This window comes from Arvicanthis niloticus, chromosome 25, assembly GCF_011762505.2.
Source record: "Arvicanthis niloticus isolate mArvNil1 chromosome 25, mArvNil1.pat.X, whole genome shotgun sequence".
Lineage (NCBI taxonomy): Eukaryota > Metazoa > Chordata > Mammalia > Rodentia > Muridae > Arvicanthis > Arvicanthis niloticus.
In genome coordinates, this window is record NC_133433.1 from 39,805,217 (window position 1) to 39,824,075 (window position 18,859).

The following is an 18,859-nucleotide window of genomic DNA, read 5'->3' on the forward strand; positions in this document are numbered from 1 at the left end:
ATTTAATTTTAACACAAAACCTTAGCTCTAGGATTCTAGCTTTAATATTCATTCTGGTAATCTAAAACTTCAGTGGTCATGGTTTCACATCCCAAATAGCTAATGTGTTTTGAACGTATGTTCTCTATTGCATATTTTAAAGATTTTTTAAAAAAAAAAAAAGAATAAAAGGATTTTTCTGGGTTTTGATTTTTTTAAATCTATTTTGGAAAACTTCAAATAAATATAAAAGTAGAAAGAGCATCTCATGTACACAGCCCCAAGACTCCGTGGTTACCAATTCTCAGCTGGGCTGGTTTCTAATGTGGCCCACATACAGAAGTCAGCATATATTCTAAGTCATTTCAGGTCATTGCACCTTATGAAAAACCAAGGATGCTCTTAACTCCCACATGCATCTAAATAAAAGAAAAAGCTGCTTCTGTGCAGTTCTTAAGAACTACATCTCTCACCCACCAGACAACACTTATAAAGAAGGCTGGAGTACTAACTTCACAGGAGTGTTAAGTGAGCCAGGTTACAGGAAATGGCTAGGTGGTGAGAAGCTACATGACGAATCAGCGCTATCACTACTTCACAAATATTAACCATTAATGTCACTTTTACTCCTATCTTTATATTATTACATTGTTATGTCATCATTACTTCAAGTCTCTTTAATGACTACATACAACTATTTAAGTACTATTTTCTCCATTGCCTATGTATTTTTGTTTGAGACAGCGTTTGCTGTTCAATCTAGGTTGGCTGTCTCTTACAATTCTCTTGCCTCAGTGTCCCACAGGTTGGGATTCTAGGTGGGTACCAACATGCTCAGCTTTGCTTACATCAATCAAAACAAAGTCTCTATACAACAGAGCTCAAGTTTGATGACTGCCACAGACTATAGATAACAAAAGTATATGTAGACCTAGTGGTGGTGGCACACGCCTTTAGTCTCTGTACTGAGGAGGCAGGGGCAGGTGGATTTCTGAGTTCTGGGGGCAGCCTGATCTACAGTGAGTTTCATGACAGTCAGGGCTATACAGAAAAACCAGAGAGAGATGGGGGGGGTAGGGGGGAGTTGAGGAAGGATAGGGAGGGAGGGAAGATAGGGAGGGAGGGAGGAAGGGAGGGAGGGAGGGAGGGAGGGAAGGAGGGAAGGGAAGAGAGGATGTAGATGTGTTAGGAAAGGAGAGTAATCAGAATGGAGACAGTAGGCTGGGGGATAAGGTTCAATGGTAGAATGCTTGTATAGTATTTGTGAGATCCTAGGTTAGTCCCCAGCATGGCATAGGGAAGAAGGGAAAGATAGGAAATAAAGGTAAGGGACAAAGGGGTTAGCTTCTGAACACACGTAACTAGGTCACATTTAATCAAAATTTAATTACCGGATCTACTAAAATACTTATGAATTTTTTACCTTTATAAACACTTTTGGTACTCACCAGTTTCTGCCGCCTGTTTAATTCCAGATTCATCCTCCTGGGAATCTGGTGAAAGTCCAATAATATCAAACCTAGAATACAAGCATAATAATCAATAAAAGTATTATTTAAAAAAAAAAAACAGAAAAAAAAAAGAAGGCCAAGGAAAAGGAAGTATTTGGTTCTAAAAGCCCAAACCTGGCAGATGTGTTTACTGACATCAGTTAGTCTATAGAGAAATTACAAGTAGTAGAGCACTCGGGAGAAATAAGGCTCAGTTTAAAATGTGCTGGGTACAGTTTACTGAAATTGTGAAGCTGACATTCTGTATGTTCATTTTACTCCAAGTGGACACAGTTCTAATATTAAAAAGTCAATGTCCCACACTTGCAATATCATAACAACCTAGAAAGTACTTGATCCAATCAAGTAAGGACTTCAGCTAACAAGGCTAACAAGTCTGTAGTAAATTTTAGTCATTTCCTTCTAGTGTAGGTCAATGCAACAGGACACTTATGTGGATCACGTCATTCTTGTATGTACTATCAACAGCTACTTATAATGACCTCTGTCCATAGTCTCTATAACTTTTCATTATAGCACCACCTCAAGTCAGAAGTCAGGGAAGCCATCCTTTGGCCCTTTGTGCTTCTCTGCTGACATGATGGTCTCCAGCAACAATGGACACAACTTTTAATTCATAGATGGACATCTTGCCAGAAAGAGTAGCTGAAAGAACCCAAAGTCAAGGGGAGTAGGGACTCGTAAGGCTGTCAAGGAATTAAAGAAACAAACTAGTCAAGCAAGAGTACAGAGTGAGTAGGAAAAGTAGAGTGGAGAAGACATGGGTTGCAGGTCCTGGTGAAGTCTCACAATACACAGTGCAAAACCAGCCCAACAACTACGCTTACTTGTCAGGGCTGAATTAAACGACTTCAGAGTTGAACAGCTCCACTTGACAGCACTAAAGAAATGACTGTATAATTAAATGTGAGGGAAGGAAAAATATTCCTGGAGAAGAAGCAAAGGAAAAGCACCCAGTCAAGTTGTAAATGTACCCAAAGAACAAAATAGTAGGAGCTCTACTGAAAATCAAAGTGTCAAGATCCAAACATTACTGTTTGACAAATCCAGGGTCTCAGCAGTGGAAAGAAATCCAGAAGTAGCACAGAGGAACCCTCACTAACTCTACTTTCTGGTGTGACGGGCATGAGAGGCACCTTGAGAGAGGACAAGGGCAATGACCTTAACATCCAACCAGCCAGCCAGGAAGACGACTTGGCAGAATAAAGAGGCTGTGGTGTAATCAATGTGCATCTCATGATCAAATGTTTGATAAATGAGCCCAACAAACACAAACAGTAGGATAGATTTCTCTTCAATACTTCCAGAAGGTGGCTTTTCTACTCTTTTCTTAAGGAAACTCACAATTATAAAGTATGAATACTGGAATAAAGGTTAAGCTTAAACATTCTCTTATAGTTTAAAAATATCTAAATAAAAGGATGCACATAAGAGCCCTCCTGCAAAGGCTACTAGGTCCTTAGTGAGTAAACAAACTCTTACTTACCAAGAAGGCATAGCCATATTCATATTTAATGTGACTGGCATGACAGGCCTATTTGGGAAAGAAACGAACAGCACATCAGGCCAACAGCCACGTTTCACACTGACTTTAACATGGGATGCAGTTCACACTTCCCCCTTCCAGGCTCTGTTCCCTTTGTCCGCAGCTACTTTCTGAAAACAGAGCACTGCTGCCAAGGAATAAACTTGGCTCACAACAAGTACTTTTTGTCTCAACGGCCTTATATACCTGTAATTTCTAGGAACTGAGACAATTGGAAATACAAACAATTGAGACTCTGGTAAGAGCATTTTATTGCCTAGCTACTATACCATTAATTCACACATGCCTGGATTACATTTTGCTTCGTTATATACCTGCTTAATTAAGAGACTTATACATAAATATAAGCTCTATCCAAGTGACCATTATGTTCACCTCAAGACTGGAATGAAAAATAGGCTGAGTTATCAAAAAAGCCTGGTACAAGAAGACAGGAACGTGAATATACTCTTAATTACCAATGCCACTGTCCTCCTGATTCATACAACAAAACCAGTTCAATGAAAACAAACTTCCCCAGATTAAGAAACAGCCTTAGAGAAATTCAATTTAGGGGCAAATATAGTGAAGAATTCTGTCTCTTGTTTGGGGTGGCCACGCCAGCCAAAGCATTCAGCTGCAGCCTACAGAGGTACATCAGAGCCTGTGCTGCAGGCAGGGAAGCCCTCAGGTTTCCCTCTGCTTTGCATACTCTTTTCAGTTGTGCTGCTATCATTTCTGAGTGAGCAGGAGCCCACCTGCACTGTTCCAGCGATTCTAGAGTCCATGGCTGCACTTAGTAACCTTTCACCTCAAATTAGCCAAGCCTACTGATTTTCTGAGTTTGTTCAAAACTTACTAGCTTCTTACTGAACCAGCAAACACTTCATAACCAGGTACTAAAACCCTATCTACAACAGCACATCACACTGCCTCTAATTAATAAAAGCTGAGTGTCTTCAATTTAATAAAGATTTCTCATCAATCTAGCAAGTAAACCCTGTTTATAGATAACCCTGGATACCCCTGGAACTTCACAGGCACTTACATATCTAATAGAACTGTTCTGGGTTTAAGTTCACTTCACCTCTAGAATATCTTAAATTTCAAAGAAGCAAGCCCCCCTCCCCCAGTTTAACCAAGAGGATATTTTAGCTTTAAGGAATGTTACTCATCTTTTATTTAAAAGGGAAACAATTATATTCAAATATTTTCCTGGAAAAGCAAAGTGATCACATTTTTTTTTAGAAAAAAAAAAAAAACCAAAAATATTAGAAATACTCACGCATGTGGACAGATGTATTTGATGTGGGAACTTTTGATACCTGCAAAGGCTTCTGCCCATCCGTGCCTGGTAGAAAATTATTAAAAGCATGCTATTATTAACTACTGTTTTACATTCTAGTAAACTGGTATAGAACAGTGTTTAAAACTTTTATGAGAACAGACGTCAGCTCCGTCTAGTACCTTGAGCATAAGGAGAATGTACTATTGAGTACACTGCAGACCTAGAAGCAAGGGCCATTCTCTAATGTTTGCCTAAACAGAGGAAGATGCTCTCTCCTGATTTCTGTCAACAGACACTGCTGTTAGATAATATGATTTGATACAAAGACCTTTAAAAACACCAGGAAAATTCTACAGCTGGTAAGCTTTTAGTAATGTAACAGAATAAAAAATTAACACTAAAATCTATAGTCTGCCTATATACAAATGACATATTGAGAAAAAAACAAACAAGAGAAAGTAGCTTTCACAACAGCCTCAGATTATATACATACATACATTCATAGTACATACAGACTTCACACACATACATATATGTTCTAAGCATATATTCTTAAAAGTATATATATTCAAAATATAGTTATTCTAAAACAGATAGATAGATGTCTATCTATGGAATGGAAAACACTAGAAGACAGAATACACCCCCCCAAGCTCATGAGTCAGTAGGATTAATACTGTGAAATGAACATTCTACCAAAAACAACATCCAGATTAAATGTAATTCCCTCAAAATCCAAACACAATTTTTCACAGAAGTTGAAAATTATTATCTCAAAACTCATATGGAAATAAAAATGACCTGTGGTAGCTAAAACAATCTGAGCAATAACAACCGTGCTGGAAATGTCACCATCCCTGACTTCTATAGAGCTATAGTAATAACCACATGGCATTGCCATAAAAATGGACACGGTGATAAGTAGAAAAGAATGGAAGACTCAGATAAAAGCCTGCACTCCTTCAGCAACCTGATTCTCGACAGGCCAACCATGCACACAGGAGCAAAGACAGCCTCTCCACAAATGGTACTGATCACACAGATAGCTACATACAGAACGAAACTCAAGCCCCATGTCTCATTCTACACAAAATTTAACTCCAGGTGGATCAAGGATATCAACCTAAGACTTGATATCTTGAATTGATGAAAGAGAAAGTATGGAACTCATTAGCACTGGAAAGGACTTTCAGACTAACAATAAATGAGACCTCATGAAAATAAAAAGTTTCTGTACAACAAAGGACACCATTATTTAAGCAAAGAAACAAACCTACAGAATAGGAAAAAAATCTTTATCAATCATACATTTGAAAGAGGGGTAGTAACTAAAACATAAGAGAAGTAAAAACAAAACTCCAAAATACTGGAACATCAAGGAAATAGCCTCATTTAAAATAGGATATAAAAACTATTTATGAAAAGATAAAATATTAATGACTGAGAATCATTTAAAGTAACGTCTGACATTCACAGAATTATTTTCAGATTTTATCTTAGCCCCACTCAGAATGTCCAAGATTAATTAAAAAAAAAAAAAAAAAAAAAAAAAGCAAAGGACAGTACATGTTGGTGAGGATGTGGGGGAAGAGAGCACTTATTGTGAGTTCGAGTGCCTCAAGAAGCTGAATCTATGACAAGATCCAGCTATATCACTGTCTGAAACATACCCAAAGGACTCTACATCCTTCTACAAAGACACTGCAGCTCTAGTCCTAATAGCCTGAAACGGGAAGCAACCTGGATGTCCATCAACACATGAATTTAAAGGAAAATGTGGTACATTTATACAATGGTACATTTTACAATTCAGCGATAAACATGACATCATAGAATTTTTAGGTAAATGAAAAGAGCTGGAAACAATCAACCTGAAGGAGGTAATTGAGACCCACAAAGACAAATATCACCATTTTCTTTTATATGGGAATGTTTGCTTTTATGCTTCAGATATGTGTACGTCATTTAGAATATCAAGAGGTGGTGGTGGAGTGTCTTTCAAGGAAGGGGATATAAAATATAGACTTATAAAGGGGTAAACTCAAATTAGAACAGGAGGATTGAGTGGGGTGGGGATGGTAAGACAGGGGAAAGGGACTATGCAGAGGGACAGCTAACACTAAAAGCATTTGAAAGCCATATGAAGACCTGCTATGGATGCTTCCTAAAACATGTACATATAAAAATGAATTTAAATTGACTCACCATATAATGGAGGGGGAAACACCCCAATGAGTCATTATATGGTACCAAAGAAAACCTCCAGTAACAGAAATGGGTCACATCTTTTTGATTTGAGTTGTTGGCCAAAGGGTCCTATAGGCTGCCCCACCCCCACTCCCAACATTAAAGGTCATGGGCAACGCTACTGGATAGCCTCCGCAAGCTGACGGTTACGGCCCTACTGTTGAAGACACAACAACTTATATCACCAAACATGGAGAAGTCGAGCAGGTGCCCAGTTGGAAGCTTCACTGCTGGTGGTTAATGGACATAGTGATAGAAGGCTCTACACACACTACTGGAGGAAAAAAGTAATCATCAATCTCACCCTGCTATGAAATCCACTATCGGTAATAGCAACCTGCCTACTCACTGGTGTAATAATGTCATCAGTGTTACGGGAGTAACCAATCACTTTAAAAAATTGGATTTAAGGTCTACTCCAAAAGATAGAACTCATAACTGATACGATTAATGAGGCCTTGGGTAAAAGCCCAAACGAGAATCTCAACAGAACAACTCCTAATGACACATTGTTCGCTTTGTCACTGTTCTGCTGCTGTGAAGAGACACCATGAACAAGGTAATGCATAAAAAAAGGCATTGAACTGGGGGTTTTGCTTTTATTTTCAGAGACTTAGTTCATTTCCATTATGCTGGGGAGTGTGGCAGCAGGCATGACACTGAGAGATGACAGACACATGGTAGCCAAGAGGTTATATCTGATCCACAAGCAGGAGGCACAGAGACTGGAACTAGACCTGGCATAGGCTTCTGAAACCTCAAAGTCCACCCCCAGTGATATACTTCCTAATCCTTCCTAAACAGTTGAAACCAAAACATTCAAATATATGAGCCTATATGAGAGAACAATCTCATTCAAACCACCACATTCCACTCTCTGGTTGCCATAGGCTTGAAAACATATATATCCTAATGCAAAATGACTCAGTCCAACTTCACATCTCCATAATCCTTTAAAAATCCAAAGTCCCAATTCCAATACCCTTTGAAACACAAGATACTTTCTCAATTCTAACACCTCGCCAGGCGGTGGTGGCGCACGCCTTTAATCCCAGCACTTGGGAGACAGAGGCAGGCGGATTTCTGATTTCTGAGGCCAGCCTGGTCTACAGAGTGAGTTCCAGGACAGCCAGGACTACACAGAGAAACCCTGTCTCGAAAAACCAAAAAAAAAAAAAAAAAAAAAAAAAAAAAAAAAAAAATCTAACACCTTGTAACATAAAAGAGCAAATTATATACTTCTTAACTGGAGATTCAAGGTTCCTGAGAGTTAAAGTCCATGACCATTATGGCAGGGAACATGGCAGCAGGCAGGCAAGCATGGCACTACGGCAGAAGCTGAGAGCTTACATCTAATCCACATGTACACAGCAGAGAGATAAACAGAGAGAGAAAGGGAAGGAGAAGGGAGGGAAGGAGGGAGGGACAGGGACAGAGACAAAGATGGACAGACAGACAGACAGATAGCCGAGACCTGATAGACAAACTGGACCTAGCATGGATTTTTGAAACATTAAAAACTCCTAATCTTTCCTAAACATTCCACCTACGGGAACGAACATTCAAATATATGAGCTGTGAGGGGCATTCTCATTCAAACCTCCACACTGCTATACTCATAATTCAGTGTATTGCTCAATCGCCATCTGAAAACCACCTCCTTGCTCCAGAAGGTAATTAACACAAATAGCCACAATTTGATACTGTGCAAAGTGAAATGCTTTGGAGTGCTTAGTCTGGAATAGACTATATCTTTTGTCAGATCCCTCCCCTCAAAGCTCAGGGATTTGTGCACAAGAGGAGATGGGAAGACTTTAATAGTCAGAGGTGATGTGGTCAAGGAAACAGCATTCAAGACACAATAGGACAGATGCACAGAGAACTTAGAGACTGATAGCTCAAGCCCGACACAATTGTAGCACAGAGGAAAGTAGGCACCAAGCCCCACTCCTAGCCAAGAAGCTATTCACAATTGATAGCTGCTGGGAGAGAAGAAAATCAGTTCTCTTTAACCAATGATACTGGGTATGTGAACCACATTCTAGCAGATTCCATGTTCAGGAATAGTTGGCCAACACAAAGGACTCTGTAATTGTTGTTTTTACTTTGTAAGAGAAAGAGCATGAAGCTGGATGGGTAGGGAAGGGGATTATCTGGGAGGAGTTGGGGAAAGGGAAAAAACATGATAAAAATAAACTGAAGTTTTCAAATAAACGTTTTAAACATATAAACTGATGTTTAAAATAGAACACAAAATCTTCCCCCACAACCCTCTCTCAAATTTCACACTCCTTCCACCCAGAAATAAACAACAAACCCATTTCTGTTGTTAATCTCACTAGGTTTCTAAGGCTGGCCTCATTCTTACTGTAATGGTCCTCTTTAGTTTCCCAAGTACTAGAATTATAGGCATGTGCCAGTATACCCAGATACCTGTAACATGGGGTTGTTATTGTAATGTGCTTTCGTGATCCTCCCAGGTATAGAGAATAGGAATAAATTTTCTTCAGATTACTCACTACAACTGGCTATTGTTATTTGTTTATACACCTCTAAGGAAGAACATGTTCTGCCATGTGTGGTTTGTCTGCCACGTGTTGCCTGTCTTGGTGATTGGATACTTTACTCATGTGACTCTCCTTAACCCTCAGAGAATATTGTCTGATGCTCTGAATACAGTTGACTATTGCATGAAACTTTAGTGTATTCCATTTGTTGGCTCCATTCTCCCAGGTTCTACTGCCTGTCAAGTGGTAAAAAGTGTGTGTGTGTGTGTGTGTGTGTGTGTGTGTGTGTGTGTGTGTGTTTACCTGTATTAGGATTTACTTGGAAAACTATCAAACATGTTTAAACAAGGAGCTACAGAAATGGAATCAAATCCCCATGCTTATGGACTTGACATTGTGTTTAAGTGGCAGCACTCCCTAACTCCGTCTACAGTAAACAGAGCCTTAACCAGAGTCCCAGATGACTTTGCAGAAATTGATCCCAATTCTAAAATTCACAGGGGAGCAAGAGAACCAGAACAATCATGAGAAAGGACAAACTAGGAGAGCTAACATTTTCTAATTCATAAAGTTACAACAAATATAATAGTAAGAAAGAGTGTAGTACCAGGGCAAGGATAGACCTATAAATCAACTAAGAATCCAGAAATAGACAATCACAACTGCTGTCAATGAAAAATTACCATAATAAGCCAGTTCAAAAAAATCTTGTAAACCAATGTACTTGGGCCAAATTAAGCTATTAAATTATTAAATGTAGCAAACAAATCTAGAACTTGCCAAGTGACTATGAAAAAATAAAGTAAAAATCAACAAAATTTGAAACGTGTGCTTCAAGGACACTATGAAGAAAGTATAGACAATCTAAAGAAGAAAAATGTATGTGCAAGTCATATATTTAATAGCACCTGTGGTGGTTTGAATGTTTGGCCCTCATAGATTCAGTCGGCTCATAGGGAGTGGCACTATCATGAGGTATGGCCTTGTTGGAGGAAGTGTGTCACTGTGGGCAGGCTGTGAGATTGCCTGTGCTTACACTCCACTCAGTGTGGAATCCAGTCTCCTCCTAGTTACCTTTAGATTAAAATGTAGAACTCTTAGCTTCTCTAGCAACAAGTCTGCCTGCACACTGCCATGCTTCCTGCCATGATGATAATGGACTAAACTTCTGAAACTGTAAGCTAGCCCCAAATAAATTGGGTCCTTGGTCTTGGTGTTTCTTCACAGCTATGAAACCCTTAGAAGACAGTAGTCATTCATGAAACAGGCACAACACCTATAACAAACAAAATTGGCACCCAATTTACAAATTGGCAAAGGACATTCTACAAAAAAAAAAAAATCCAAATTGTCACTAAATATAAGAACAGATGTTCGTCATCATTAGCCATTAAGGAAATAAGTCAAAATCAACCTTAGGGTTATCATTTCAGGAGACTGAGGCAGGAGGAGATGGAGTTCAAGGTAGCCTGTGCTACAGAGTCACACTTTGTCTTAAAACCCACACGTATGAAAACAGATAGTGAGGTTCCACTTTATATCCACTAGGATGGCTATAAAACTGTGTTTGCTATGTGTTTGCTACGACTCGCTTTGGAACTGGATAGCTGAGTATTCTCCAAGTAGCTCAAGCTGGCCCCAAGCTCATGACCATCTTCCTGCCTCAGCTTTCTGAGTACTGGGTTTATACAGGTGTGTGTCACAACATACACAGTAAGAAACTTCTACAGTGTTGATATATGCCTGCAATTCCTTATCACCAGACCAAACCAGAAATTATCAAGCAATCAAGGTAGTCCTTGCTCCTGAGCATTACCCTGAGAGGCCTTTTAAGCCATGTGACAAAGCAGTATTAAAATACATACTGTAAGGCTGGAGAGACTGTACTTGTCTGCTTTTACAAGTCTGGGTTTTGTTCCTAGCACTGACATGGTGGTTCAAGGCTGTCCTTAACTTCAGTTCCAAGGAATTGGACACCCTCTTCTGTTCTCCACAGGCACCAGGCATGCACACGTATGTTGATAAAACACTCATACACATAAAATAAATGTAAAACAAAATAAATTACAAAACCTTCTGGGTACTCTCAAGCACTCAAACTAAGTCAGAGGTTATTGAGTTTATAGCCAACCTGGGCTACAGGTTGTTTCAAACACAAAAATCCAAAAAACACTATAATTAAATACATAAAACTTAAACCACACACACACACACACACACACACACACACACACACCTTGCTCACTGCCAATGCTGTTTCCGTTTCTTTTTCAACTCATTAATGTATTCTGTTTGGGGATTGTGCTAATGACCTCGGGGATAACTAATAAGACATAAAGCCATGATCAGATTCCAGTTAATTAGAGCTCTGGGAATGGACAGTCACCAAAACCACATTTATAAACCAATTGTCCACCAATAATTAAGAGTCCAAGTGGAACACAGGTTCAATTATCTTCCTCAAAGTATTTTTGCAAGCCTGGCTGGTACCATACGTGTGATGATCCCCTGCAATTGGATGGCTAGGGCAAGAGGACTGTTGAGTGTGGGGTCAACTGACCTACACAGTGAATTAAAAGTCATTTTAGAAGAGGCAGCAAGACAGTCTCATAAGGGGAAAACTCACCACACAATAAAGCCTTATGTAATATGACTAACTAGAATGCTAGACAGCCTCACCTCCCTGTAATCTCATTTTCTTGAGAAGTAGTGACTTAAATGTATAGCAACTAGGAAAATAAGATTCAGACCCCCAAACTGCTATTTTTACAATGCTTTTTAATGTACAAAATCTTTTTTCCATGTCAAATGGCCGATGCTGCAGGCTTTTACCCTTCTGACATTCTGTGGCTTGTACATTTATTCATATAAAAAAAAAAAAACTGGAGTCATGGGAGCGGGAAAATAACACGATTGGCAGAGTGCTTTGTAGCGTGCATGAAGCTGTGAACTCCAGCACTACACAAAGGAGAGAATAACAGTTATCAATGAGAAGGAAGAGAAATCAGAACCATCTCACTGCTGAATGTAAACCTGGGTGTGTAGAGACAGTTCTGGTAGTGAAATGCTTGCCTTCTAAGCATGGGACCTGAATTAAATCCCCAGAATACACATTAAAGAAAGTAGGATCCTAGGACTCATTGACTAACCAATTTAGCCTACTTGATAGGCTCCAGGCAGGCTTGTGGCAGAAAAACAAAGTTTGGTGGGTTCCAAGGAATGATACAAGAGGTTGGTTTCCATACACACGTGTGTCCTCTTTCCCCTCAAAAGAAATATAAAATGGCACAATCCCTGTGAAAATACCTTGGGAGTTCTTCAAAGGGTAGAATACTGACCCATCACTTCTACCCCAGTAAACATAGAGAACTAAACACTTACATCCATGCAAAAGCCTGCACATGAATGTTCAGAGTAGCATCATTCATAGAAGCTGAAAGGTAGAAATAACCCAAATATTCATTAGTTCTAGAACTGCATGGCCATGCAATGGATTATTTGGTAATAAAAGAATGCAATACCCAGGGTTGCAAGGACAGTTCAGTGCAGAACACACTTGTTCTACAGTGTGAAGTTCTAAATTTGAATCCCAGTACCCATGTAGAAAGCCATGCTAAATTCTTTCTACATTCTAAAGTAGAATGGCTGCACATGTCTACAGTCCCAACCTTGGAAGATGGAGACAGATTCCAAGAGTCTGGCACCCCGCCGAGGCAAAACAATGAGCTTCCAGTACAGTGAGAGAACCTTTCTTAGTCAGAAAGGAGGAGTGCAACAGAGGATGGCACAGTGTCCTGTTCTGGCCCCACATGTGTGCACATGGGCATAAGTATCTTAACACTTGAGTATATGCATGCCCCCACAAAGGAAAATGCACTATTCATCTATGTCACAACATAAATGATCCCGAAAAACATGCCAAATGAAAGAAGCCCAATGCCAAAGACAATACGAGTGGGTCCCATTTATATAAAACATTCAAAATAATCAAAACCATAAAAAAATGAACAAATGACTAAGTAATGCTTGAGAGAGGAATAAAGTGACTGTCTTTTGTGGGATGTTGGAAATATTCTGTAATTAAGATGATGATCTTGCAACTTACTTTGCAAACAAAGTAAAAATCAGCCAATCCTGTATTTTAAAGGTGAAAATTTTATGGTATGTGAATTATACCTCAATAACAACAGTAAGCGGTAAGCCACAATTAAATATATTTGGGTCATTGTTTCTTAACCTCTGTCCCAGTCACAAAATGATAAAAATTCTTAATATAAGAAAAACAAAAGGAGCTGGGCTGTAGTGGTGCATGCCTTTGTTCTCAGCACTCAGAAACAGGTGGATCTCTGTGAGTTTGAGGCCAGCCAGGTCTATAGAACCAGTTCCAGAATAGCCAAGGCTACACAGAGAAACTGTCTTGAAAAACTCAGGGAAAAAAAAAAAGAAAAAGAAAAGGAGTTTAGCACAGTGCCCTTTATTTAAAGTGCCTTTAATCATAGCACTTCAGAAGCAGAGGCAGGGGATATCTGAATTTCAAGGCCAGCCTTGTCTATGTCAATTTGTATCATTACCTTTTACAGAGGTAAGAACTTTAAAAGCTTTAAGAACAAACCAATATTAACCAAAAACAAACAAAACCTAATCAGAGTTGTTCTATGACCTCCATGTACAGACAAGCATCCCGAAATGAATAAATATTGAAAGAGAGAAAAAAAGAGGGGGAGGAGGTAGGAAGGACGGGAGAGGGGAAAAGGAGGAGAGGGGGAGAGGAGAGGGGAGGGAAAAGGGAGGGGGAGGGGGAGGGGGAGGGAGGAAAGGGGGAAAGGGGGAGAGGGGGAGAGGGGGGAGAGGGGGAGGGGAGGGAGGAGGAGAGGGGGAGAGGAGAGGGGAGGGAAAGGGGGAGGGGGAGGGGGGAAAGGGGGAAAGGGGGAGAGGGGGAGGGGAGGGGGAGGGAGACGGGAGGGAGGGGGAGAGGGGGAGGGGGAGAGGGGGAGAGGGAGAGAGGGGAGAGGGGGTGGGAGGAGAGGGGGAGGGAGGAGAGGGGGAGAGGGAGAGAGGGGGGAGAGGGGGAGGGGGAGAGGGGGAGAGAGACTACTAGACTACTCCACAACTGTACCAACAGAAGCAAATGTGAGAAACCAAGAGGCCAGAGGAAATTTGTACAGATAACCTTAGGGGGTTACACATAAATTAAGACTGTGCTGAGAAAAAGAGTATCTTCTAATGCTAAATACCTTCTTACAAAATACTTATAAATACATAAAACATTAAACACAGTAAGCATTTAACATTTTAAATGTTATATTCAATTATTGCTCATAATCACTAGGCATCATCATAAGCAACTGATAAAATATAGTATCACCGGTACCAGAACAAGGATAAAAATCATGTGTACCTGAGACAAACAGCACCAGTCTGTCATCTGATAAACCAGACAAACTGAGCCCAGCCTGAGACTGTCAAAAACATGCAACCACCAAAGGGGCAGCCTACAAATTAGCCTTTTTTTTAAAAAGACTTGTTTATTTATTTTATGTACATGAATACACTGTGGCTGTCTTCAGACACACCAGAAGAGGGCATCAGATCCCATTACAGATGCTTGTGAGCCACCATGTGGTTGCTGGGAATTGAACTCAAGACCTCTGGAAGAGCAGTCAGTGCTCTTACACTTGGAACCATCTTTCCAAGCTCACAAAAGACAAGATAAAGACTGAAGGAGCTATATCAGTGTAATCTATAACCCTGGACTTCAACAGGCCAACTGACAGAAACAGGAGAATAGATGGTGACATTAGTATAAAAGACTGAGGCAATATGGCTGCAGCAGCTTGCTCTCCTCTCTTCTTCCTCCTCCTCCTCCTCCTCCTCCTCCTCCTCCTCCTCCTCCTCCTCTTCCTCCTTCTTCAGTTTATTTATAAGAGTTATATGACATATGAGACATACAACTGTCACTATCATATTTGCAACTTACCCTTACAGGTATGGCAAGCATATGTATGTCAGTAAAGGAAGACATTAGGAAATCTAGAGAAAGTATATTCAGGGATCTGCATTATTCTTGAAACTTTTATAAGTCTGGAAATATTTCAAGATAAGTTTTTAAATGCTATAAAAATTGGTGATATCTGGGGTTGTGGAACTTCAACACAATTCATTCCCTTTTTAAATATATTCTGAATTTTTTGTCATACAATTTTAACATTTTCAAATTACAAAAGCTATTTACGTTAGGAGGAAGAAAACCGAATTCATGCAATACAGAACAGGGTTTCCTCAATATTCACTTTCATTTAATGTACATTATAAATATAAGTATGCCAGATGACTTCAGTTAAAGAATTGTAAACACTAAATTACTAACTGTTAAGACTGTTTAGCTGAGTTTCACCACATATTCATTAAATTAACCAAGTTACTATTTCTTTAGTGATAGTTCGTGTGGTATTTTCACATTTGGGTACTTCTGAGTTTTTATAGAAGCAACTGAAACATGAAAACAATAACTCATCTCTTATCCCAGAAGCCTCTGCCATTTTGAAACTCATTTTTTTTCCTTGATGTTTTCACTCTTAGTTTGAGGAATCTGGCCACACTGCATCTATAGAGGACTTGCTTATACTAAAGTTTTATTCGTGTTTTGCCTTGCTTAGTCTACAAAACCAAGCAGTGAACAAAATAAATGAACGAGACAAAACAAAACAAAAAGCACCTTCCCAGAAGTTCTGCCCTTTAAAACCCTTTTGGTTGCCAGACATGGGGGAACAAGCCTTTAATTCCAGCACTCTATGAGCAATATCTTGAGTCTGAAACCAGGTTCTCCTAGTTTACCCTGGGAGCTCCAGGACACCAAAGGACTTTGTCTCAAAAAAAGCAACAAAAACATAAAGGTCCATTTAGTAAAGCAAGTATTGTAGGTAGTTGTTTTTCCTTCCTTCCTTCCTTCCTTCCTTCCTTCCTTCCTTCCTTCCTTCTTTATTTCTTTCCTTCCTTTCTTCCTTCCCTCCCTCCCTCCCTCCCTCCCTCCCTCCCTCCCTCCCTCCTTCCTTCCTTCCTTCCTTCCTTCCTTTCTTTGGCAGAGTCTCACTATGTAGTCCAGGCTGGCCTCAAACTCAAAGATGCTCCTGCCTTTGTCTCCCAAATCCCAGGATTAAAGGCCTGTGTTACCATGCCTAACCCACAAGTCTGTCATTTTTACTGGATGTATTGATAGAATCCTACAACATTTTCAGTAACTTCATATTAGACTTAGTACAAATAGAACATGAAAAATAAATTACTTTTAAAAACTACGGATGGTTCTGGAAGATAGTTTGGGTAGTAAAATGCTTATCTTCCTTGCAAGCATGAAGACTTTAGTTCAATTCCCAGAAACCATTAAAAAACAAAACAAAATAAACAGACAAACAAACAAAAACCAGGAGCTGGAGTGACTGCTCAGTGGTTAGGGCCACCTGCTGTGCTTGTTCTTTCAATGGACCTGGGTTGGGTTTTCAGTGCACACACGTTGGCTGATAAATATCCGTAAGTCCAGTTACACGACACCTGAAGCCCTCTTCTGGCATATGAAAGCATCAGGAACACATGTGAGCACTTGCAGGCACACACACACACACACACACACACACACACACACGTGTGCACCCATACACAAGCACCTACATAAATGCAAAACACTAATGCACAATATAAATCAATACAGTTTTAAAAAACAAAAGCGAAGCCAAAGCCCAGGCACGCTCAACCCTGTCTCAAAAACAAATTTTAAAGGTTGACACTGGCCAACCCTAAAGTTGTCCTGTAGCCTCCACATGAATGTGCACATGTGCACACATACATACCATAGACTGAATGTCATGTCGGCAAATATCTGTAAACACAGCTTTGGGGAGGTAGAGGGAAGACGATAAGAAGTTTGGAGCAAGCCTGGTTGTTGGGGGCCGACTTTTAGCAGAAAGCGGCTATCAGCTTTGCAGCCATCTTGAGCCATATACCCTGACATGAGACTTGGATTACAACAGCCTACAACAGCTGAGCACACCCTGATAACATCTTGCTTTAGATACCCAGGACTTTCCTTGGGTGTGTGAGACTTAAAGGTGTGTGACTTAAGAGTGTGACTTAGAGATCAGATTTAGAGACAAGACCTAAGGGCATGATTAAAGGCGTGACCTGAAGTCGTGGCTTAGAAGTGAGACATATAAAGGCCACAGGTAGACAGAAGAGAGATCAGAGAATCAGAGATGAGAGAATCAGACACTTTAGAGAGTACAACTTAGAGAACAATTTGGAGTAACAGAGATTCAGACACTAGGAGTAGGAGTAGACATTAGACACTAAGAAGAAATTATTGAGTACAACTAGGAACTAGGAACTCAAGACTTGGGACTTGGACTAGGAAGAGAGACTGAAGAATAAACGGGATTGAATCACACACTGTCTGGTCTCCATTCTATACGGGAGCTGCAGCTTGGGCCAGAAAACAGTGGCCGCCAAGGGTGGAGAGGAGAGGGCCGCAACATTTTTGGCCGCCCAAACATGGGCTAGTGCGGTTCTCAACACCTGGTGTACACTGAGTTCAGGCAAGCACAGACAATCTCAAACAAACAAGCAAAGCCATGCATGTAGAGGAGAAGAAGGGAGAAAGAAAGAGAAAGAAAAATTATCCATTAAAAGGAAAACAGTTTAAGAGCAGGTGAGAACTAGAAGGTTAATTTCAAGGTTTATCAGAGGTGGAGGCTGGACAATAGCTGTTAATTCTGGGCCACTCTTGGATACATCAACAAAATAATAATAATGAAATAAAATAATAACTGGGGAGGGGGGTGTGAAATGGCTCAGCAGGTTAAAGCACTTTTTTAAAAACAATTTTAGTTGATTTAATATTAATTAGAAAAGCCCAGCAATGAAACAGGTTAGCACAGAGCACAGTCACAGACACACAAATAGAATAGCTCAAATACACCCAGAACACTGTTTTAGCAAAATCTACATTACCATTACTACCAGAGTCAGGGATTACATTGGAAATGGAACATACTTGCAATTCACTACTGCTAAAATTATAGACTAAAGCACATTTCTGGCAGAGAATTTAGAGACACTCATTTTAAACATTTATTTATTTTTTAAAGGCATACATACAACACTCCATGCCATAAAATTATTTTTACTGCTACTTCAGAACTGTAACTTTGCTACTGTTATGAATCATAATGTAAAAAAAAATATTAAAAAATATATAAAAAAAAAAAAAAGAAAAAATGTTTTGGAGATATAGGTTTGCCAAGGGGGTCGTGACCCACAGGTTGAGAATCTCTGACATGGAAGTTCTACACCTGCAAGGATACCCTATCTTTAAAAAAAAATGAAAAAAAAAAGTTATATTTACATAACTATCCTAGAAGTACATTTCTTAAAAATGTAAATCCTCACCAAAAAGGAGTTTATTAGATAAATTACTGAATACCATGTATCTCGGTACTGATGACTATAATGAATTCAGAAGAAGTAGATTACTGAAGCAAGGACTGTCCAAAGCATGTAATCAAGTATAAATATAAACACCAAATTAAAGGCCATCTATATACTTTTAAAAATATATGTCTATATCCGTATCAGCCTATATTGCTTTCAATCCCCAGACAAAGCTATATCTTTTCTTGTGAATATATAAACACACACATACAAATGTAGAATAACATATCTAATGAAAACATGTATGGTGTCACACATCAAAATGGTAGCAGTAGGAGGCTGGAATCCTATAAGTGATAAAAGGGAAGTTTTAGGATTTTAA

At 39.6% G+C, this 18,859-nt stretch overlaps 1 protein-coding gene across 1 annotated transcript in view; it reads right to left on the reverse strand.

The window, feature by feature from the left end:
- Nucleotides 1-18,859, reverse strand: part of Lypla1 (lysophospholipase 1) — a 32,709-nt gene that overhangs the window by 10,304 nt on the left and 3,546 nt on the right. Inside the window, exons 3-5 of the mRNA XM_076924438.1 lie at nucleotides 4,301-4,366; nucleotides 2,977-3,024; nucleotides 1,428-1,498 (exon numbers count right to left, since the gene is read on the reverse strand). Coding sequence (XP_076780553.1) covers nucleotides 1,428-1,498; nucleotides 2,977-3,024; nucleotides 4,301-4,366 — 185 coding nt within the window. The remainder of the gene's footprint in view (nucleotides 1-1,427; nucleotides 1,499-2,976; nucleotides 3,025-4,300; nucleotides 4,367-18,859) is intronic.